Source organism: Otolemur garnettii, unplaced genomic scaffold (genome assembly GCF_000181295.1).
Source record: "Otolemur garnettii isolate 467f Iridium unplaced genomic scaffold, OtoGar3 scaffold00099, whole genome shotgun sequence".
NCBI classification, from domain to species: Eukaryota; Metazoa; Chordata; class Mammalia; order Primates; family Galagidae; genus Otolemur; species Otolemur garnettii.
The window spans coordinates 7,280,443-7,304,973 of NW_003852494.1; the positions used below are offsets into that span (position 1 = coordinate 7,280,443).

The 24,531-nt window shown below is 43.7% G+C and overlaps 1 protein-coding gene across 1 annotated transcript in view; it reads left to right on the forward strand.

The window, feature by feature from the left end:
- Positions 1–29: 29 nt before the first annotated feature.
- Positions 30–24,531, forward strand: part of TMEM132C (transmembrane protein 132C) — a 333,376-nt gene continuing 308,874 nt past the window's right edge. Inside the window, 1 exon segment of the mRNA XM_012809019.2 lies at positions 30–114. Within this exon segment, the coding sequence (XP_012664473.2) occupies positions 30–114 (85 nt within the window).

Genomic DNA, 24,531 nt, shown 5'->3' on the forward strand with positions numbered 1-24,531 from the left:
GCGGGCAGCCTGAGCGGCCGGGACGCAGGATGCGCTCCGAGGGCGCGGCCCCCGGGCCGGCGGCGCCGCTGTGCGGGGCGCTGAGCCTGGTCTTGGGCGCGCTGCTGGGCAAAGGTAAGGCCGAGGCGGTCGTCTTTGGCACTCGCGAAGTTCCCCAGCGTCCCAAGGAGCTCGGGATGAGGGGAGCCCAAACGTGGGGTGGTGTGGGTACCTTGGTGAGAGCGCTTATCCTACCGAGAGCGCCTCTGAGGGGCGCCGAGCGGCCCCGTTTCTAGGGATTGGGGCAAGTTAGGCTGGTTCAGAATCTCAAAATCCCCCACGCGAGACCCTTCCAGAGATAGTGCTGCCGGGGATAAGGAGGAGGCGTGGCCGAGGGACACCCTTGTTCCTCATCCCGGAGTTCCTTAAACACCTGCCCGCAGCCCCAGCACAGTCCACCGTGGAGCCAGGGTCAGGGAGAAGGGGCCCGGCTCTCTGCGTCCCCTTCCTCCCAGCTTGTGCGCTCCGCGTCCACAGCTCAGGCTGTGGGACTGGGGATGCAGTAGGAAAGACCTGGTCCTTTAGGTCCCTTTTCTGTGGCCACCGGACCCCTAGAACCTCTCTTGGCCCACGGAGGAACGCGCACTCGTTACGCACTTACTGAGATCCTCTGTTTGGCAGAAGCCCGGACTCTCCTCGGACACCCTACGTTCGCCCCGATGTGGTTGGGAGCGCGGACCGGGAGGTGGGTGCGCTTCTTAGGATCGGAGCTGGCTCACCAGCAGTCCTGTCTCAGGAGCTCTTTCACCTCCGTGTCCTCAGCTCTGCAATGGAAGGACCACCCTGCTGGAGGGGTTTAAATGAGCTAACGCATGGCGCTGGGAGGGCCCACAGAAGGTAGCCTGGCTATTATTACGACCTTTATTATTTATAGGTGTGTGGGGCCGGGTGGCCGTGCGGACTCGGAGGGAGGGACCAGGAGAGGCGGTCTCTGAGCACTGGGAGCAGCTGGGCTGGGCGCCCTTCCCTGCGGGATACAGCCGCCCACTGCTGTGGGGCAGGAGGGGAACGAGGGCTCAGCTCCGCTGGCAGCTGCCTGGGGTCCAGGGTGCGCGGTCAGGGAGCAGAAAAAGGGAAGCGTGGCTTTCAGCTGCCCATGCCCTGGAAGAGAACTCAGGTTCATTTGGTTAAACCGAGGTGTGCACGTGTGTCCTGTGCTTTCCCGCAGCGCGGCGTGTTGGGTCTCAGCCCTGGGCGCTGGGCAGAAACACTTCAACTCCACTTGGATGGGAATCGTGACCCCCTCCCGCTTTAAGCTCTGAGGCTGCGCTTAGAAATGCATTGGGAGAGACAAGTTGTCAATCGGTGTTTAAAAAGTAGCCTTGGCATTTCAAAAGTCATTAGGCACTGTTTGAAATTCCAGAAAAAAATCTACCTACCTTGAGTCTGCAGTTTCCCAGACACACCACCTGGACAAGTCCGCTGTTTTATACAGTGCCCTTTTCCTCTTCCGGGTCCAGGTCAACAGGAGTGTGTACAAGTGTGTGTGTGTGTGTTTGTGTGTAGGGGTGGGGGCAGGAGCACTTTCCTGATTTATTGCAAAAGGCACACATCCAGAATCTGGTGTCTAAGTTCTACCATGAGTAGGTTCAAGCATTTCTAGGAGTCAGTTTCCCTAAATGTCAAGTGACAATTCAAATTGCCCTTCCTAAGTATCTCACAAGAGTTGTTTGATGGATAAAATGACGGAATGGATAGAAAGCATTGTGTAGAGCAGTGGTTCTCAACCTTCCTAATGCCACGACCCCTGAATACAGTCCTCATGTTGTGGTGACCCCCAACCATAAGATTATTTTCGTTGCTACTTCGTAACAGTGACTTTGCTACTGTTATGAATTGTAATGTAAATATCTGATATGCAGGATGGTCTTAGGTGACCTCTGTGAAAGGGTTTTTCGACCCGTTGGGGGTCGCGACCCACAGGTTGAGAACTGCTGGTGTAGAGAGGATGGTGCCCTGTTACTGAGCAAGGGGTGACTGTCCCCCTTTGGAGTTTCTCCCCGTGTCCTTGAGAGGACTCAGGAATGTGTGTTTAAAGCAGGTGTGGGCAGGTGTGGACTTTTCTTAATAGAAGCTCAGGTTTCGTGTGTGTGTGTGTGTGTGTGTGTGCATACACACCATCTAGTGGATTTCACTTTTTATTTAGTGCATGGCTATCACAGATGTCTGTGTAGATGGTGCTGGGGGCAGCAGTTCCATTGGACTTGTTCTGAAGATGCTATTTAAGCAGCTGGGAGAATGGCGAAGGATGAGGAGCACAGAGAAGCCCCACCCCTACCCCAAACCACCCCTGGCCTGGAGTTTAAGTTAGTGCAACTTTGATTCCAGGGGGGTTTCTCTCTTCCTTTTTCTGCAAAGCCTGCCACATAGTTTGGGGTGTCTTATGGTCTGCAACTCAGTAGCTGTAAAATATTTTTTCATTTCACTTCTTGTGATGAAAAGCAGCAGTTCATCCCCCCCCCTCTGACTTCCCCACAAATCAAAGGTGTGCCCCATAAGAGAGCTTTTAGAGAGGAAAGTCTTCTGACCTTTCTGTACATCTGTGCTGTCTTTAAAAAATAAAGGGCCATCGCTGACTCTTCTCAGATAAGGATTTAAGTGCTGGTTTCTGGAATCCTTGAAACCACTGATTAATTTTTAATACCAATTGTATGTTTATTTTTGACTGTGGATTTAGAGGCTTTGTGATGTGTCAGGGTTTGGAAAGGATGTAATTGTTCTTGGGAGGTTCCATAAATAGGGCAGTGAAAAGGGGAATCTTCTTTAGATTTAAAACATGGGCTGAGGCAGGGGAGGCAAGGTATCCTTGAGTGCGAGGTTGATGAATTGTCCCTGTGTAAAGCAAGTGAAAGGTTTTGGGCTCAGATGCCCTTAGATTCTAGTTTAGTGATGGTTGCTAGTCACTGTGGGACCCCTTGGAAGGATTACACAGGACCGCAGTCTCTTTTCTGAAATCTGTGAAGCCAAATAGATTTAAAGATTAATTATTATTGACATCTTTAAACGGCAAGATGGATGGCTGGATAGTTAGATAGAGGCAGAGGGACATAGGCACATGTTATGTCGGGCCTCAAGTTTCGTCTGGAGGCACATCCTATAATTGCACACATTGGTAATTCTGCATGCCAAGTATGAATATTTACATAAAGGAGGGTAATAAAGACCCCAGGTGACTTCATTTGACTTCAGATCAGTGTTGGCCACTGAACACATTAAATCCAAACAACTGAACGTTTAGATTGCTGGTGCTTTGGAGACTTGGGGTTTCTGGTAAGGGATCTGAGGCCTGTAGAAGGGAAGATGAGTAGCAGCAGTTCCTCAGGGCAGAGAGGTGCCCTGCTGACATGGGAACCGATGCTCAGGCCCTTCTCTGCAAACACTTCCAACGTATGCAGTCGTACATAAGCACACACCCGGGTTTGCTTTCCATCCATCCTTTCCTATCCCTCAAGCTGAAAGTCTTGCTGTGCGTCCACTTCTTAGTAGTTATTTCAGACTCTTGGAAACCACTCGGTTAAACCATCAGATCTGAACTTGCCCTGCTTCTCTCTCCTGTACCCAAATTTCTTGACCAGTACTTGCAAACTCCATGACCTGCAGTCAAGGCCTGTATTGTCCCACACCATGTTTTAAAAAGTGAAGCAGCTCCCAACATTTTAAGATTGGGAGAGTTTACATATAAAAATCAGAATTTCCACAATGCATACATATATCAAAACACATCATGTTATACTCTATAACTGTATACAATTTTCATCTACCAGTTAAAACAAGATTTTATTCCTAGCTTTCTAGGAGTTGCATATGGAATTTTATCAAATGCTTTTTTGTATCTACTGAGATGGTCCAAAAAATCAAGTTTTCTAATTTTTCTTAGAAGTGTGGATACTCTGTGAAACTTGGATGCACAATCCTGTATGTGCCAAAGCTGAGCAGAGAGTATGTATACCCACCTTGTATTTGGGTCCTCTCCTCCCCTGCTTACCCGCCTGGTCCTTCCTTTAGGCCGATGAGTTTTGTTTCAGCCTCTTCTTGGTTCATCCCACTATCACTGTTAGCTTAATCACAAGGGTGGCTACAGTCAGGCAGAGAAGAGCTCAGAACTCTCAATTATATTAGTACTTAACACCTCCGTGAGCAGAGGTTAAAACAAGCATTTAGATGTATGAGATATTTCATACCTCCATAGTCATGAAAAGCAAGGTTAATAAAAATGAAGTCTCTGGTATATTAATTGGAGCGAAGGAGACCGTTACTGAATTAATGGAATAAGTGGAACATCTGATTGACAGAACATTTTTAAAGCCATCTACTTTGTTTAAATATCAGATTCTTTAAGGTGTAATACACGTTAAAAAATAAATTTTTTCTGCATACAAGAAAATTTATCTTTTTGAGAACACAGTTCTAAGTTTTGACAAATGCACAGTCATGTAAACCTCGCCACAATTAACGTATGAAACATTTCCATCATACCCCCAAATTCCTGTGTCCCCTTCTCTGCCTCCTACTCTGGCAACTACTGATTTGTTTTCAGTCTCTAGAATTTAACTTTTTCTTAATGCCATGGAAATTGGACTGTGGTATGTGGCTTTTTAATCTGCTGTCCTTAGCTTAGCACAATGAATTTGATATTCACCTGTGTATCAGAGGTTTGTTCTTTTTAAACACTGAATAGTATGGCATTGTTTTATTCATTCATTTCATAGTCAAAATACATTCGGGTTACTCTAAGTTGAGTCAATTATGAAAAAAGTCGTTATAAATATCCACAAACAATGTTTTAGGCAGATGTTCTCATTTCTCCTGAATAAATGAGATGGCTAGGTAACGTGGTAACTGTGTAATATGTAACTTTTTAAGAAACTGCAAACTCTTTTTAAACAGTTTTAATATTTTGCACTCCCACCAGCAACATATAAGACTTTCAGTTGTTTTGTATCTTGAGCAACACTTAACAGTATCCATTTTGTTTTTGTTCAGTTCTTCTAAGAGGTGTATAATAAATATTTCTTTGAGGTTTTAATTTTCACCCTCGTGATTAATAATGTTAAGCATTCTTTCTGACATCATATTTGATGAAATGTCTTTTTCAAATATTGTGCTTCTATTTTTTTGTTTGTTACTTCTATTTTTTTTTTGTTTGTTTTCCTATTACTGATATTTAAGGGTACTTCATATACCATGGATGCAAGTCCTTCTTCAAATGTGTGTTTTGCAGATATTTTCTCCCAGTCTGTGTCTTTAGAAAAGCAAAGGTTTTAAATTTTAATGACATTTAATTTATTGACATTTTCTCTTAGCAGTTGTGCTTTTGGTGTCACATCTAAGAAATCTTTGTCTAACCCATAGCCACAGTGATTCTCTAAATGTGTGTAGTTGTGTTCAGGTTTTCTCTACACCTATTGCTCTGTTAGTTCTATGAGTTACTGAGAGAGGAGTATCAAAGTTTCCAACTAAGTTATGGCTTTGTCTTTGTTGCTATTGTTATTGTTTCTTTGTTGTATGGGATTGTTATATATTTTCATTGACTCAATCAATCTCTTTTACTATTATGTTATGTTCCTTTTAATTCTCAAACATACTTTGAAATATTCCTTGTTATAAAATCTATTTTATCTGATATCAATATAGCCACCTCACTTTTCTTTTGATGAATATTTACGTGAGAATGTCATTTTCATCTCTTTACATTTAACCTGTGCCTTTATATGTAGTGTTGATTATTTATAGCCAGCACATAGTTGGGTTTAATTTGTTTATCTAATCAGATAATCTCTATCTTTTAATCATTATGTTTAAACCATTTATATTTAATGTAATTATTCCTGTATTAAGATTTATCATTTCCCTCATTATTCTCTTTGCATTCAATCTTTATTTTTCCCACTCTTTTTCTTCTAGTTTTGAGAATATTTTTTAATGATTTCATTTTATCTTCACTATCAGCTTGTTAGTTATACTTCTTAAGTTTTATTTTTTGCCTTCACATTTACAAAATACATTTCTAATTAATCATAGCTTATGTTCAAATTATGCCATAATGCTCCATATATTATGTAAGAACCTTAAAGTAGTATACTCACAATATTTTTTCTACTATAATTATTTTTAAGTGCATACATTTTCAGACCTTAATTGTGATTAAGAGAATTGTCCGTTAGTGATTATTTTGTATATTTCAAAGAAGAATAAAAATCGTGTTTGATTATCTTCTTTTTTGCTTCTGAGTGGGTACTTTTAATGTTCTTAACATAGTTTTCTCTTTAAGACATTCTTCACTCCCCTATCTATATGCCAAGCTCTCTTGTTCATATACCCTAGGAATTTAGAAGTTGATGCTTTTAGGGAGAGAACAAAGGTGAAATACAACCCAACTGGAGTCTGAATCAGAAAAATTTCTGAGATAATAAGTTCTAGTTACTCTTCCCAAAGACTGTTTTTCTGTCTTCTGGAATAGACACATATTCTTTTTTTCTTTTTTTTTTCCTGGTGAAGGATGTTCTCCATGGTTTACTGAGAGTGCTAAGACACTAGCACATAGCTGGGATCCTAAAGCTTCCCAAAACATAATATAAACAGACCATGTCTTCTATATGTAAAACATTTTTTCTTTTTCCTCAACACCCTTCACACTGCTTACGATGTGGTGAGGTGTCACTTGTGGATTAATTAGGGAGGCTCAGTGTCACAGAACCCAGCTTAAGTTTGAACTTCTATCCTACCAGTTTCTGGATGAATTGATCAGAAGTCTTTGGTCAGCAGCAGCAGAAACGTCTTAAATACCCCCTAAGTAATGAGGGATTGGAAGCACATGACTCCAGAAAATGCCAAAGGATTCCCAGGAATAGGAAGTTGCCCATTCTGGGGTCCCTGTGGTTGGAGTTACCATCTGGCTTCTTTGGCATGTGGCTGTTGGGTTTCAGGAACTCAGACCACTGGACTGACTTTTGTCTCTATGTGAACTGACTTTTATCTTCTATTAAATTCCAGGGCGACAAAAGCCCATAGCCTGGCTGAATTTTACAATCACCTGGGGGAACTTTTAAACATACCAATTCTCAAGTCTTATCCCAATCCATGTGAAGCAGGATCTTGGGTAGTGGTAAAGTAGGGGTGGGTGTGAAGATGGGGTGACCATTTTTTTACTCTTTCAAAGCTCTTCACATAATTCTAAGTGTAGTCAGGGATGTGAAGAGGTTGCCTGCATCCTTCTCTGTCTAGAAAAGCATAAGACAGTGTCATTGATCATCACACTATTTTGTGTTCAAGGAGCAAGGGTTTATTTCTAGAGAAAAACAAAAGAGCTACTATTAAGGAAGGTGAGATGGATGCTAGGTGCAAAAATCTGCTAGCATCCATCCCAGCAGCTGTGAGACCTGGTGTGTGTATAGTGAAAATTATAGTAAGGGATGGCTTCTCACGATGGCTCCTGAGCCTCAGTTTTCTTCTATAAGTAAGGATAATACCTACTTTGTAGGACTGTTGAGAGTATTTAATAAATGAGTGAGCTTGAGATGCCCCACACTGCATTAGTCTCTATGGGTGGCTGTAACAAACTGGGTACTTTACTGTAACAAACATTTTTTTTCTCTCACAATGCTGAGGACAGAACTCCAAAAACATGTGTTGGCAGGGCCATGAACTCTCCTAAGGCCCCAGAGGAGGCTCCTTCCTCACCTCTTTGGCCTCTCTTGGTTCTAGTGTTGTTGGCCTGTGGTAGCATCACCCCAGTCTCTGCCTCTGCCTACACTTAGCCATCCTCTCTCAGTGTTCCATTCCCTTATCATTGAATTTATAACCCCCTCTAGGCCAGGATGCTCTCCCTTCTAAATCTTTAACTTAATGACATCTGCAAAGACCTTCTTCTCTAAGTAAGGATGCATGTACAGGTTCCAAGTGGACATATCTTTTTGGAGTTGGCACTCGGTAAAGTTCAATAAACCATAGCTGTTATTATTTATATTGTTATTAAAGCTGCAGAGAAGAAGAATCACCCAGCACAATAGAGTGGACACCACACATAGATATTTTTAAAAAAATAACTGAGAATAATTTAAACACAAAACAAAACAACAGTGCACTTGAAAATATCAGAAAATAGAAAACTGGTCAAGTGTGAGGTGTCCATTTATTATAGACCTAAAAAGAGAGCCAGGGCTTTATATTCTGAGACATCCCTTGACCATTTCATGCTTAAATACAGCTTAGGCATAATTCCATTTGGCTTAGTTTTATAATGCTCTGGATGCTCTCTTAAACACCCTTCCTCCATCTGAGTTCTCAGAGTCATCAAAACCATCCAAAGCAGCTCCCATATCTCTCTTAGGTTAATTTTTTCTCCCAATTCTGCAGTTGACTTTTTTCATCTTTCTTGGTTCCATTGGTCCCTCTGGCCCCATAATTAGAATGTTTTCTTTCTGCCATGTTTCTTAGTTGTCTCTGCAGACTCAGATGCTGTAGACATGTGGGTCTAACACTACCCACTTCGGCACATGGTAGCACATTAGCAGTTCTTTGGGGCAATAAGGAATTCTTATATTCTAAAAATAACAGAACTTTAAGAATACCCGCTCCCACCCCAGTACTTACAGACATAGAATGAAAGCCTCATTTCTGGTTTCTGGTCTCACCATTGAGTTACAACTTAGTGCTGATTTTAAGACAAAAACAAAACGAAAAACAAAACCTCCTCACTCATACCACACACAAGATTGACACTGAAAATTTGATTTTGTCTCCACCAGAAGCAATGAAGTTGTGTTTGAGGCACAGAGATAGTTGTTAACCTGCCTGCATGATGGACCAGTTCTTGGAATCTACCCAGATTATTCTGTTTCTTAGTTATAACTTCTTTACTTGAGAATGCTGAAAAATTCAGCATAAGCAAACTATACGAAAGCCAAGAAAAAGAAAAAGAAGTGCACAGTCCAAGTGGCGGAAAAGTCTAGCTGGGCTTCAGGCATGGCTGGATCCAGGGATCAAGCACTGTCACTAGTCACTGTTTCTGTTCTCCCGTTTTCTTGACTCCTGTGTCCTCTGTGCTATCTTCGTTTTAGGAGGTCATCATTATCACAGCAGCTCCAGACATATGTTAATATTTTGTCCACATATCCTACTTAACTAAAAGAAAGTGACTTCCCAAAGAATTTTAGAAAAAAGTTTCAGGGTGAATTAATAGCACTCACCAGGGTCCTGGGCCCAACCTGGAGCCACTCACCATTGCCTGCAGGGAATGTGATGTTCTGGTCAGTCAAATGTCAGACACTGAGATCCTGGGAGTGAGGTCATCACCACCTAAACTACTCAGGTAAAAAGTACAGAAGGTGGCTCAGCGCCTGTGGCTCAATCGGCTAAGGCGCCAGCCACATACACCTAAGGTGGCAGGTTCGAATCCCCAGCCCGGGCCTGCCAAACAACAATGATGGCTGCAAGCAAAAAATGGCCGAGCATTGTGGCGGGCACCTGTGGTCCCAGCTACTTGGGAGGCAGAGGCAGGAGACTCGCTTGAGCCCAGGAGTTGGAGGTTGCTGTGTGCTGTGATGCCATGGCACTCTACCCAGGGGGATAGCTTGAGGCTCCGTCTAAAAAAAAAAAAAAAGTACAGAAGGTGTGATGATGCTCAAAGGTTAATCAGACTATATCAGGAGATGGAGGATAGACAGTGACAGGGCAAAACCCTATCCCACTACCAAAAGAGAAAAATGAAGGAAACCAAACCCAATGCCTAGCTGCTTCCCAGGTAAACTCTACACTGGGGGAGGCAGCCCACAGGAAGGTCAGCTTGTTTCTCCTGCTTCTCTGCAAACAACAGAGTCAAGGACATCTCCACTCGGGGTCTTCTCCACCTCCTAGCGCGTCTCCCATTCATGGCAGCTCTTCTTGTTCTCTGCTTGCTTGGGCTCCATTCTTTCTCATTTCATTCATGTGTGTCCCTCAGACATCCCTCCCGTAGCGACTATGGACCAGGCACTACAATAGTGACATCTAGTACTAGTCCTTCCTGTAGACTGGGAGACCTCACCTTCTGTCTCAGTTTCTCCCCCCAAGACCAGCTGGGCTCTGAGTTCAGTTCCCCGGCTGTCAGCATCTAATGTTTCATTTATATTAGGCAACCCCCACAGGCTTCTTCTTTTGGCATCCTCATTTATAAGGAAAAAAAAAATCCCCAGGGAAAGTCTCCATTTTCAGGGACATTTGTTCTTCCCTGGCTCTGTTTTGTCTTTCCTCTACCTGGTGGTAGGCTCTTTTCTACGATTTATGTAAATCTTTTGGGTCAGTACACAGCCCCAGGTTATCATTTTTGTTATTTTCCATTTTTTTAATTGTAAGCAATAAATTGACTCAGAGAGCAGACTTTCCTCATTTGCCTTAGAACTCAAAGTTTTCATCTATGGTGCTCATGTCCTATTAACAAAATGACATTTCTCTACTGGAATCTGTCACTTCCCTCTGCTGGTTAGTTGTTCCCCAGGCCATGGCCTGGCCCTTGGACCCACCTTCTCTCTCTGAAGCCATTGATACTGTGGAGGTGTCAGCAGGCAGTGGCTTTAGTTGCAAGGTCACCTGTTAGTCCTGGGGCCAAGGGACCACTCCCCCCATCCACATGGGCAGAAAGTCTGCAGTTGTTAGCTTCTGACTAATGCCCAGTGGTCAGAGCATCCTTGATGCCTTATTTTGTGTCACCTTGTCTGGGTGGTGATGGCTAGATGTCTGGTCAAACATTAGTCTGGATCTTTCTGTGTGAATGTTTTTGGATGAAATTAACTTTGAAATTGGGGGACTTTGAGTAAAGTAGATGACTCTGGATGATGTGAGTGGGTTTGATCTAATGAGTTGAAGGCCTAAATAGACCAAAAGGCTGACCTCTCCCTAAGAAGGCAGGCAGGAAGTCTACTAGCAGATGGTCTTTGGACTTGAACCACAATGTGGGATTTTACCAGGGTCTCCAGGCTTTCAGCCCACCCTGCAGGTTTCAGACTTACCAGCTTCCATAATTTCAGGAGCCAATGCCTTAAAATAAATCTCTTTGGGGGTATATACATTCTATTGGCTCTGTTTCCCTAAAGATCCCTAGTCCTGGGAGATTCAGTCCTAGGCAAAGGGGATTTTATTTTCTCTCTCTCATGTCTCAACCACATTTCCAAGCACATCCATGGTTGAGGGTTTGAGATTGTTGTTTTCTTATTCAGCAATTGCTGATACTTAATCCAAGGGGAAGACCAACTGTTCCTCTACCCTCATTGAGCACCAGCCGTGTCATGGTTGGGGAGCACCTACCTCCATTTAGACTCTTGACCAATAATCAGATCATGTTGTGTCCTCCCATCACACAGAGCTAAGTCACTGCCTATGCAGTGATCAATAAGCTGCTGCATAACCTCTGTCCCCTTAGCACCTTCAAGTTTCCCTTTAGCCTCATATTCTGGCCTCTCATGGGGCCCCACCACCCCAGGTCGGCTGCCACCTCAGGGCCTTTGCACATGCTGCTGTGAGGTAACCCCCTAGAGAGTGACACAGTGTACTTTCAACTTCTTCATGTTTCAGCTCCATGGATGTCTGCTCAAGGAGGTCTCCCATGTTCATACCATCTGTTCTGCATTCTGGTACTTTTTATGTCCCTTTCCTATTTTATTGATTTTTTTTTCTTTTTTTTTTTTTTGAGACAGAGTCACAAGCTGTCACCCTGGGTAGAGTGCTGTGGCGTCATAGCTCACAGCAACCTCCAATTCTTGGGCTCCAGTTATACTCTTGCCTCAGTTTTTTCTATTTTTAGTAGAGATGGGAGTCTCACTTTTTCTTGGGCTGTTCTCGAACTCATGAGCTCAAACTTTCCACCTGCCTTAGCCTCCCGGAATGCTAGGATTATAGGTGTGAGCCACTGCACCCAGCTTATTTTATTGATTCTTTTTGCACTTCCACACTCCAATAAATCCTAGATTTGATATGTTTGTTTAACTATCTTCCCCTTTCCTGGAATTAAAGCTCCATGAGAAGAGAGATTTTTGTCTGTTTTGTTCCTTGTCGTGTACCTCTGTTTAGTTTCTGGGCCCCGGCAATATTTGGGGTCCTCAATATTTGATAAACGAAAGTGAAATATAACTTAATTCTGTCTTTGGTGTCCCATTTTATCTGTCCCTCATTCTGAGTTAATCTCTCAAATCTTGATAGCTCAGAGAAACAAGGACGTGAGTTTCATGTATTAAAAATCTCCAGATGGTCACCACTGTGTGAAAGGCCTCTGGCTGAGACCAGAACCTGTGACTGTTTCTTCTCTCCATCCGTCACTCCAGAAAAGTGTCCATGTTGGAATTTGAGGTGACAATGCTCAGAACAGGATGGTAATACTCTAATTCCCATGCTGGCCAGGAGTGCTGTTTTCAAATCATCCTTCCTGCACCCATCTTACTTTCAGGTGAGATATGGAGGGTCTCCTTCCATGAAGATAACAAGTTCCCAGAACTGGCTACATAAAAGGCATCAACTTGAAACAGAGGCCAGAATTCCACTGTACCTAGTGAAAAGCATCTTTATATTCTTAGATAAGAAAAAAATTCTTATATTTAATTATATACATTCTCTTGATAGTTTTCCTATTATGATTTTCTCTTAACAACAAGTGACTGCTAATGAGTGTGGGTACCTTTTATGATGATGAGAAAATACTAAAATGAGACATCAGGTAGGGCTTAAAATGAGGCATCAGGTAGGGCTTGATCCAGGAGTTTAAGTATGACATTGTGACTTTTTTTTATTCTTAGTGATTTACTCTTTCTTTTGTAATGTTGGCTTCATTTCTGGGTTCTAAATGATAGGTAGTTCTTGGCAGTTCCAGGATTCCAGATTCACACTCTAAAGGGGTCAGCTATCTGTCTCCCAGTAATCCTAGAAAAAGTCACACTGGGCTTCACAGGCTCTGTTTGACTCACATGCCCATCTCTGAGCGATCTGACCTGGTCAGTAGAAGGTGACATGCTCAGTCAAGACCAGGAGCTGTGAGAGGAGTTCACATGGGCTGGAAATGAAATGCAGAGGACAACTGGGGTGCTGTGGGGACCAGAAACCAAACCAGTAAATATTCTTACATTTCTGGTTTTGAGAACAGGAGCACCACAGGCTGTGTGGACAAAGAATAGTCAGGCCAACAAGTGGTGTCTCTTCCTTCCTCTGAAATCCACTTGAATTAATGCATATGAACAGGAGGCAGTGTGAAGATATTTTTTCTAGGTGGGTGTGTGTCATTCCTGTCTGAACCCAGGATAAGCCAGAGTCCTTTATCACTCACTTGTCAACCCAGACCTGTCTTCCATATCAGAAGCAAAATACAAAGGACAGCTGTAAGAGATGGCCCAAGGACCAGTCGGAAAAGACAAAGATGAGCTCCAAATAGGGCTAGTTTCAACAAGTCAGGGCCCTGGCTCTCTAGATAAGTCCTACTTGGGAGGCAAGAATAAGGCTCTGCGGTTGCCAGGCCTGAGTCAAACCCCTGCTCTGCTGTGTAGATATGGATAAGCCCCTCATGCCCCTGAGCCTTGTTTCTGGTTTCTGGTTTCTGGATCTGTGCATGGAGCTAGGAAAACTTGTCTCACAGAGCTACTAGAAAGGGTCCAATGGCCTCATGTATATTTGCGTCCCCCCCAACATTTCCTCATTCTGGGTGCACTTTCCATTCCTTTTCATCCTGCTTTGAACGTGACCCTATAGATGCAACTCCTGGTCCCTAGACCTGCCAGATTCTACTTGGGATTGGGCAGTGGGGCCATGGGTAGGAGACTGGAGAGCACGGGAAGGGAGAGGTTGTAGGATTGGTTCCTTACTTGCTCCTGGTTTGGGTCAGTCTCTGGCTGCACGTTTGTCTCCTCTGTGACTCCCAACTCTTGTTGGGTGGCCTCTGTCCAAGATACCAGCTCCAAGTGTGCTCAGCCTCACTCCCTCTTCCAATTGCCTCTTCAGATGAAGATTAAGCCCCACTGTTTCTCATCTTCAGATACCCAGCATGGCTATTTCATTTTCTACATATGCAGTTCCTTCTTCATAAAAGAAACTCAAGCCATCAGAGTTGGAGTTTCTTCCCTCCTGCAGCTGACACATATGCAAATAAAAATTATTAATACATAGTGGAAAATGGCAGAAATTTGTCACTTTTATGACCTCAAGCATATAGTAGCAAGTTTTCATAATAAGGGCCTAGAATGTTCATCCCATGAACTGTCTCAGAGGAACTGGTTGAATTAATTCTTCACCTGTGAATTATTTTGTAGTGTGTTTCTTTGTTGTTGTTCCTGTGTGTTTCTTACAGACAAAATCATCCTCTGCAAAACCACAAGACAGAGATTAGCATGGCTGCATGACTGCCGTCCAGTCCTCAGACCTGGGTTTCATCTTTCCAGCTGTCCCAATAATCTACATAGCGAAAGGATCTCATTCCCTTGCAGGCTGTGTGTTGTATTTAGTTGTCAGGGTTCTTTATTTTCTTTCCTCTTCCCTTGAATTTTGAGACACTGGCACTGTCAAAGATCACAGGCTGGCTACTTCGTGACACGTCTCTGCCTGGGTTTGTCTGATGTTCCCTCGTGATCGGGTTCAGATTCTGCCGCTTGGGCAGGGCCGCCCAGAAGGGAAGCTCTGCTCTCCACTCTTTGCATTTTGTCGGGTTGCTCAGGATTTAAATGTGTCACGATATTAACGATGTTCCCTTTGATCACTTGATTAAGGTGATGTCTGCCAGGCTTCTCCACAGTGCAGTGACTCGTATTCCCTTTGAAATTAATACGTGTTTTGTGAAAAGGTGCTTAGAGACTCCGTGAACATCCTCCTCCTGATTAGAATTTCAGTGTTTCATTTATGAACCTGGAGCAGGATAGCTTCATGGAATTTCTATGGTACTCTATGGCTTACATTTCATTATTATAACCGTTTATTTTGATGCTTGAAGTATTTCAGGTTTGTCCAGTGGGAGCCGTTTTCTGACACCTTTTATGCTGGTTTGACATGTTCTCATTACCCTTTCAGCTCTGCCCTGCTTTCCGGATATAGGATCTTCCAGGCTCAGCCCTGTCTTCCCTGTCCCAGGCCTGCAGTCAGCTCTGCTGCTCTTAGTGGTAAATGGTGTTTAGAAACCAAGAACTTGGCTCTCAATGTGCTCATTACTGTTTGGAAGTTCCAGGCCCATTCTGGAAGTGGATTTACCTGTGTTGGCCTTTCTCTTTCTCTTGCTTTCTCTACATATTTACTGTTCTTTTTCTTTTTCTAAATGTAGAGTCTCACTCTATCGCCCTAGGTATATTTACTGTTCTGTATCTATTGACCTGTCTTCTGTTTATCATCTTCTTTATCTGTCTGTCCATCTGTCTGTCATCTGTCCATCTTTTTTTTGTTGAGACAGAGTCCCACCCTATACCCTGAGCAGAAAGCAATGGTGTCATAGCGCACTGCAACCTCAGACTCAGGCTGTGAACATCCCGCTGTCTCAGGCTCCAGAAACCTGGGGCTTATGGGCATTCGCCAAGGTGCCCAGCTGAGGATTTTTTGCTTATTTGTTTGTTTTTTTATGAGTCAGGGTCTCATTCTCACTTAGGCAAGGCTTGAACTCCTGAGCTCAAGCGATTCTCCCTCCTCAGCCTCCCCCAGTGGTGGGATTGTAGGCGTGAGCACCACACCCAGCCATCTGTCCATCTTTCTATCCATCTATTTATTAGCTATCATCTATCTATCTATCCATTTATTATCTATCTGTCATCCATGTATATATTACCTATCTTTCTGTCCACCTGTTTATTTTCTGTCTATTATCTATGTGTGTGGTGTGTGTATATATATATATATATATATTTTTTTTTTTTTTTTTGGCCAGGGCTGGGTTTGATCCCACCACCTCTGACATATGAGGCCAGCACCCTACTCCTTGAGCCACAGGTGCTGCCCTATTATCTATGTATCTTAAAGGCCATGTGTTCACACTGACATCTCTGACTCTAATCCAGCGCCACGGGGATCATTCTATATCTCTCCCTTTCTGTGTTTATACCTCCCTTCTCATACCCCACACCAAGCTACCTCCCCACCTGGTCCTCTTCAGTCCTCTCAGGCTCCAGCTCCTGGTGCTGGCTGCCCTCCTGCCCATCTCTGGTGCTCCCTGCCCCAACCACTGTGTCCCCCTTACCTGCCACATTGGGCCCCACTGGAGGGTGTCGGACTGAACTATTCAGAAGCAGTGATAAAAGGGCCAGCATCTAGTTAGTATTCTTAGTGGACTGAATTTCACTATATTATCTTCTTAGAAAAAGTCCATAAATTTTAAATCAAAGGAGTCTTTTCTATCTCTTTTCTATCTCTATCTACTTTTCTATCTCAAAATACCCTTTTTGAGGTAGGGATGTGTGTGCAATGAGCACTCGGACCAGAGGTGACCATGGGCCACGTCATTCCTACCATCCAATTCCCAGAATAAGCACATGAGCCAATTTTCATAATAAATCCCCTTTTATATATCTGTATCTGTATAGCTTCTTCATTCAGTTTCTCTGGAGGATACTCATTATTTTTAATGAATGTGAAGACTCTGGGAGAACCATCCTTTGTGTGACAGATAAACTTTATCTACAGATAAACAGTAGAACCTCTATAAGTCGACCCTCCCCTAGGGACTGTAACAAACTGGTCAACAGATGGGTGTGGTCAACATAAGGAACGAGGCCTGCTTACTGATGCATACATGTGGTGCATGTCCAGTCTGTGAAAATTAGGTCAACTTAAGGAGGTGGTCAGTGGAGGGAGGTGGTCAATTGGGGAGGTTCTACTGTGTGTGTGTGTGTGTGTGTGTTTGTGTGTGTGTATATATATATGTCTATGTGTGTATGTGTCTGTATAAACTTGCTTTTCACAGTATCCTCAGGAGATAACCACAGTTATTATCTCTGTCTTTGGGGCACAGAAAAAGTTATCAAAGTGTGTAGCTGATGAGTGGCAGAGTGAGGATTTGGGCCCCGCAGGTCTGTGTCCATGGTCCTTATGGCATGTGTTGTAACCACAACACTACGTGTGCCTCAAACATACCCAGCGCTAATCCACATAAACCAAAGCAAGTTTTCCTGTGAGAAACAGCGGCAAGTGAGAGGTGAGCAGACGATCTCCAGCCTGGTGTGCAGATTAGGCTTCCCGTGTGACTCCAGCCCACCTGAGTCTGACAGTCTGCACTGTAAAGGGTAAAGCATACAGTCAATTAGAGTGATGTAAAATAAGGGAATAAATACAGAATGCTTCCTATCCCTGGCTTTTAGAAGACTGAAGAGCTTAAATGGAGTTGCCACAGAAGAACGCTAGATGCTTGATCACTAGTAACAGATTAAAACTAGCGCTGGCAGTGGCAGAACATTGAGAGGCCGGCAAGTCCAGGAAAAATCCATCAAAATTGGTGAAGAACCCCGGGGGGTAACTGGGATTGCAGTAGGGCCTTGAGGACATTCTCTGCCTCTCACTCTGCTCCCCGCCAAGGCTTCTTTCTGTTACGTGGATTTTCTACATTGTTGGAAAGTGGCTCCTGAGAGCTCCTGGTCTCACCTCTCAGGAAGGTCTTTGCTCCGCCCTCTTTGGAACACTCTGGAGAAAGATTGACTGGCTTATTTTGCCTCATGTGCCAGCCCCGAATGCAGGATCACCAACTCAGATACTTATGGGGTGCAGGTTTATTTAGGACTAAACCAGACTGAGTGGGAGGTGATAAATAGGAAAGCCACACTCTGTCTGCAGGTTGGGGCCTGTAACCGTGGACCACAGCTCAGTGCAGACACACGTGGAATAGCTCCAAGGCCTCGCTCATCCAAGCAAACCAGGACATTGGGGTCTTTACAGAGGGAAATGGCCACACTTTTAAGTTTTGGCAACACATTAAAACAAAATCATTCAGTGTTTGGTGGGAGAAATAGTCTGGGTTATGGCCTCAGGGCAGCCAAATGTTCACCTCTGCCTTTGACCACATGGCTTTGGTAGAAAGTTTGGGATACTAGAAATAGACTGATCTGGGCACAGTCACAAGATGGACTGAGAGCCATATAACTATGGAAGTTCCCATGCAATCCATGTCGATGGGGTTACAGCCCTTCCCAGAAGAAGGGAGGTGTTGGGACGAGCAGAGGGGTCGGGAAGAGGCCTGGACACGCTGAATGAGTGTCTACTGAACAGTACAATTTACTAAATAAAGATGCTGGACAAGACAGAGAAAAAGAAGGCCACTGTTATCTCTCCCGAAGGAAGCTGCCGCTGTGTGCACTGTAGCCGGGTCCTCTGTGCTGCTGGTGTCTGCAAGAAATCTTGCTCTTTCTTCTTTAAATTTTAAAATCAGGGTTTCTCAATCTCAACACTGCTGACATGTTGGGCAATATCATTTTTTGTGGCCAGGGTTGGGTGAGGGGTGTTCTGTGCAGGACCAGATGCCAATAGCTATGCTCCCTCCACCCTCCCTTCTCAGAGTTATCACAACACAGTGTCTCCAGACATTGCCAAATGTCCCCTGGGCACACTGGGAGCCTGTGGTTTAAATATTGCCCACTGTGCATAAAGTACTTCCTGCATCAAAATATTGTTTTAAACTTTTTTCTTAGAAATAATTTCAGCCTTTCAGAAAAGTTACAAAAATAGTATTAAAAAAAAAAAATCTCATGTACTATTCACCTAGATCCTTCCAAAATAACATTTACCATGTTTATCATTATTTTTCTCATTGCCTATATCTATTTCGATTTCTGTGTGTCTCTGTGAGTGCAAGTTTTTGAACTAATTTTGAATCAACTGCAAACACAAGACCCCTCCAACGTGTATTCCTTAAAATAAGGCCATTCTCTTACATAACCACTTTATGTTGCTCAGAATCAGGAAAATGACGCTGCTATAGCCCTGTTGCTTATTTACCTGCTTTATTTAGATGTTTCCAACTCTTCCATTAATGTCATTTATAGCAAGAAAACAACATTTTTCTTGGTCCAGAATCTCACGGCTTGTCATGAGATGATCTCTTTCCTTGTCATATCTCTTTAGTGTCTTCTAATCAGAAATGATTCCTCAGCCTTTTTAGTTTTTCTTTCTTGTATTTTTTTGTCTTTCGTAGCTCTGATGTGTTTGAAGAGTACTGACCAGTTTTATTTTTGGTAAGATGTCCCTCAGTTTGATGCATATTGCTTTGGAAGTAATAGCTGTCTTCAGTTTGTGCTGATCTGACCCTGTGGGACACTGAGTTCTGAGCCTGGGTGATTGCAGTCCTCCTGTCATGCATGTTCCCAGTTATCCCTGCAGGAGCCACACTTCCCTTTAATGTCCCCTTTACTGGGGCAGGAGGGTCCATGAGCCCCCTCATAGGAAAATTTACCCTCCACCACTCCCCGCCGGCTGTCTCTGAGACTATCCTGACCTGTGTGTTTGCTTTTCTGCCCTTATCTCTTTATCTTTGTTGCTGGGGGTCTCCCAGGGCCAGACATCTGGGCACAGCTGTGTCCCAGACATGGGCTGGGGCAAAATTCTCTCTCTTTGTTCCCTAAGAATGACAGAGAGTGTGTGTGTGTGGGGGGGGATTTTGACAGGACTTTCTGAAAGGTGAGACATGGCGGGGGCTGCACATCACTGTAGTCAGACATTCTGACGTGCTCCTGAGTCAGATCCACTCATTTCTGAAGTCTGAACACACTGTTGTCCTGGAGCGTCCCAGATCAAGTCAGCCCCTCTTCACCCCCTTCCAGGCCATGAGTGTTGAAGGAAAGCACATCTTCTTTCTCCCCACTCCCCTTGCTGCCCCAGCAGCACCAGCTCTTCTTGGAAATGCTTAGACATGCGTACACACGCGTGTGCACACACACGTGCACACTCACGTGCTCATGGACCCATGCAGACACAAGTACATGCTCCCACGCTCACTAACATACGTGCATATTCATACATTGCTCTCCCCCACGTGCTCATGCTCAGGAACACGTGTGTGCACACACGTGCACGTGGATTTGCATGCTCTTATTTGCCCATAACACACTGGAACACTCTCACCATCATTAACACGCATATATATCTATACAAACACACACCCTCTCTCTTATTAGGCATAAAGCATAATGTAACCCCGATTTAGGAATTAAAAATGTCCCTATCTTTGTGGGAGGTGGAGTACAGTCCTGTTAGTTCATCTATTTGCATGATGAAACAAAACATTTCATGTCTTCATCCAGGTTAATGGTGATATCACAGTTTTCTCCAGAACACAGCATACTTGGTTTATAGAAATGTGGCTGAGCGGCGGCACCTGTGGCTCAGTGAGTAGGGCACCGCCCCCATATGCCGGGATGGCAGGTTCAAACCCGGCCCCAGCCAAACTGCAACAAAAAAATAGCTGGGCATTGTGGCAAGTGCCTGTAGTCCCAGCTACTTGAGAGGCTGAGGCAAGAGAATTGCCTAAGCCTGGGAGTTGAAGGTTGCTGTGAGCTGTGATGCAACAGCACTCTACCGAGGGTGGCAAAGTGAGACTCTGTCTTAAAAAAAGAAAAAAAAACAGAAAGAAAAGAAATGTGGCTGAAGACACACATACACACACACACATATCATTTTGGAGAATATTTTGAAAGAAAGGAAGTATGCCCAAGAGGTGCGCTTAAGTCCCCATCTTCAAAGACAGAAAATTGCTAGTAACTTTTAAATCAGCATTTTCTAATTTGCAGTCTGCCCTATATGATTCTCTGTGATTTTTTGGCATATATTAGTATCCTCTGCACTTCCATTTACTTAATAGCAGTTTTTCTCTATTTCAAATCTTTTAATCTGAGCTTTGCCCTAAGCAATCATTTCCATGAAAGTCACTGTTTTACATACTAATTGCATTTTTCCCCAAAACATTAAGATAAATACATAACTGATAGCAGGTTTAAAGGTCGTTCTGTGTTTTACCCCCAAATTATCTCTCATTCTGCACTTGTACTTGGGCAAACCCTGGCCTCAGGCCCAGGAGCAGATGGAGCAGGCAGATCTGATATCAGCAGCTTTTTCTCCCCTGATTGGAATCTCCTGATTGGGTCCTCTGTCATGCAGCTTAGATTGAGGGCTTCCAGAAAAGGTGGAGGAATGGTTTCCTGAAATTCTGAAAGGGTGAATCCAAAGACAAAGAAAGGAGGGTTTTTGCAGCCGTTAACCACGGTGGAACATTTGAGGACAGAACACTGAGAATAATAAATGATGAGTTACTACACCAGGCCCGCTGGATTGTTGCAAGACAGCGTCCTCCCTGATCAGGTGCTGAGTTGCTCTAGACCAGGACATTCCTGGGCTTCTCGTCAATCAACCGGCATCCAACTAAGCCTCTCCCAACTATAAGCATAGATGTCCCTTTTCCAATAAATATGAAACTCCAGTGACTTTTCTCCACCCTTTTTCCCAGGGGTGTTGGTGGTATCACAATTCCTTGAGGATCTCTCTCACGCTGTCTCCTCCAAGCCACAAAAACAACAAATACATGAACTTTACGTAAGGTAGTTCAGCTCCCATAAGACATAAGTCATTTTCCAATTTCATAATATGAATTACTGAATATGCATTTTTTGTTTTTATTAAATCATAACTGTGTACATTGATGCTTTTATGGGGTTCAGTGTACTGTTTTGATATACAATGTGAAATGCTTACGTTGAACACCATAACACATTTATCACAGTTATTTTCTTTTCTTAATAGTTTTGAAATGTACCGTTGCATCATGTACATTAGGTGAGGTCTCCCCATATACCCTCCCTCCTTCCATCACCCCTCTCCCTTCCTCTCTCTCTCCTCTTCCCTTCTACTTTCTGGACTATTGTTATGTTTTATCATTCGTATGAGGTGCTTATATATTGATTTCATAATAGTATTGAGTACTTTGGATACTTTTTTCCCCATTTTTGAGATACTTTGCTAAGAAGAATATGTTCCAGCAAACCCTGGCCATCCAGGTGAACATAAAAGATATGAAATCACCATCTTTTTATGGCTGCATAGTATTCCATGTATATATACTATAATTTATTAATTCATTCATGGGTCGATGGACACTTGGGCTGTTTCTATGTCTTGGCAATTATGAATTGGGCTGCAATAAACATTCTGGTGCAAATATCTTTGTTATAAAATGATTTTTGATTACCTAGGTATATACTTAGTAGAGGAATTGCAGGATCAAACAGTAGGTCTACTTTTAATTCCATAAGTGTTCTCCAACTTCTTTCCAAAAATGTCATATTAGTTTGCATTCCCACCAGCAGTGTAGAAGCGTTCCCTTCTCTCTACATCCACACCAACATCTGTAGTTTGGGGATTTTGCTATGTGGGCTAATCTTACTGGAGTTAGATGATATCTCAAAGTAGTTTTGATCTCCACTTCTCTGATGATTAAAGATGATGAGCATTTTTTCATGTGTTTGTAGGCCATGAGCCTGTCTTCTTCAGAGAAGTTTCTGTTCAAGTCTCTTGCCCACATAGAAATGGAGTTATTTGTTCTTTTCTTACTGATTAGTTTGAGTTCTCTGTGGATTCCCAATACTGGACCTTTGTTGGAAGCATAACCTGCAAATATCCTCTCCCATTCTGAGGGCTGTCTGTTTGCTTTACTTACTGTGCTCTTGGCTGTGCAGAAGCTTTTTAGTTTGATCAGATCCCAGTAATGTAGTTTTGGTGTTGCTTCAGTTCCCTGGGCGGGGTGTGTGTGGGGGGTCCTCCTCATAAAGTATTCTCCCAGGCCAATTTCTTTAAGTGTTTTCCCTGAACTTTCTTCTAGTATTTTTATAGTTTCATGTCTTAGGTTTAAATCTTTTATCAAATGAGAATCAATTTTTGTTAATGGTGAAAGGTCGGGGTCCAGTTTTAGTCTTCTAAACTGATCACCAGTGAACAGGCTGGGTGAACAGGTCACCAGCCAGTTCACCCAGCACCATTTGTTAAATAGGGAGTCTTTCCCCCACTGACTATTTTTGATAGGCTTATCAAAGATCAAATTAGGGAAGCCTTCATCAAGAAAACAGAAAAACAGAAAGAGAGGAGGCCAAAAACTTAATGGGTCATCTCAAGCAACTGGAAAAGGAAGACTATTCCAACCCCAAACCCAGCAGAAGAAAAGAAATAAACAAAATCAAGGCATAATTAAATGAAATTGAAAACAAAAGAATCATTCAGAAGATCAATGAAATAAAAAGTTGGTTTTTTGAAAAGATTAACAAAATTGATAAACCTTTGGCCAACCCAACCAGAAACCGAAAAGTAAAATCTCTAATATTGTCTATTAGAAACAATAAAAGAGAAATAACAACAGACACCTGAATATGAATTTTAACAAAATATATCCCCAAGATTCTAACATACACACACCCCAACCCTGAGATTGCTGGTCCAAATAGACATTTAATGTAACTTCAAAAATGAAACCCAAGGAGACACAAAGTGCTGTCCATGACGGTGCTGGCCTCCTGATTAAGTCAGGTGCTATGACTCTCAGATCATGTAATGAACCAAAGCCCCAGCATTGAGGGGAACCCTGGAGGAAACTGGGGGTTCCTAAAAGACCTCCTTATGATCTGCACCTGTCACTAGGAAGACAGCTCAGAATTCTTCAGAGAGGAGGATTTCCAAAACAAAAGTGCCTTTCTAGAGGTGGGATAAGTCTCTCTGTGGCCACTGCTGAAGTCTAACCCCGTCCCCTGGTCTGGGCACTATTGTAATCCTATAGTTCAGGGTCTCTGTCTCCACCCACTAGGTGCCAGCAGCTCCCGCCCTCAGCTGTGACAACCACAACATCCCCAAGCATTGCCAAGTGCCTGTTTCCTCTGGGCAGGCTGAGCGCCAGCAGGCAAGCCAGCTGTGTGAAGGAGGCTGCACTGTCATAGGAGGAAATGAGGTTGGGGTGCTGAGCAAAGCAGAAATACAGGAAGGGAAAGGAGGGTTGAGATGGGATTTGAATCCTCAGTGTAGCTTCCTGTTTTCCCAAGGCTTGATTATCCTGCTGTTCCTGCTACTTGGGGATATGCCCTGGAATTCTCCCCCCAGACACCTGCTCTGGGTGATCATCTGCCTGTCCCAGCCCCATCCCTGTTTTTCCTGCTCACTTCTGGATCACAGGGGACTGGCCCTCCCAGGTCCCCTTGCTTTCTGGCTTCTAGACACACCTGCATGAGTCCATTATGAGGTTCTAGAGGAGCAGGGGAGGGAGAGTGAAGAGGAGGAATCTCCTTTTACACCCAGAATCTGTTCTTACCTGCTTCCCTGCAGCATGTGCTACAGCCATATCTTCCCAATGGCTCTGGCTGTCCTGAGGAAGTCCCCTCCCACCATGTCCCATTTCACCTGCCATGATGGGCCCTGGCCCTGGAAGACCCCTTTCCCGGGGCTGGCAGTGGCTCAGCAGTGAACATCTGAGTCTCTCACTCTCGGCCTTTTGCCTTGGGCTTCTGACCTCTTGCATCATTATGGAATCAATTCCTTGTGTTTGAGCGCCTCTGTTGA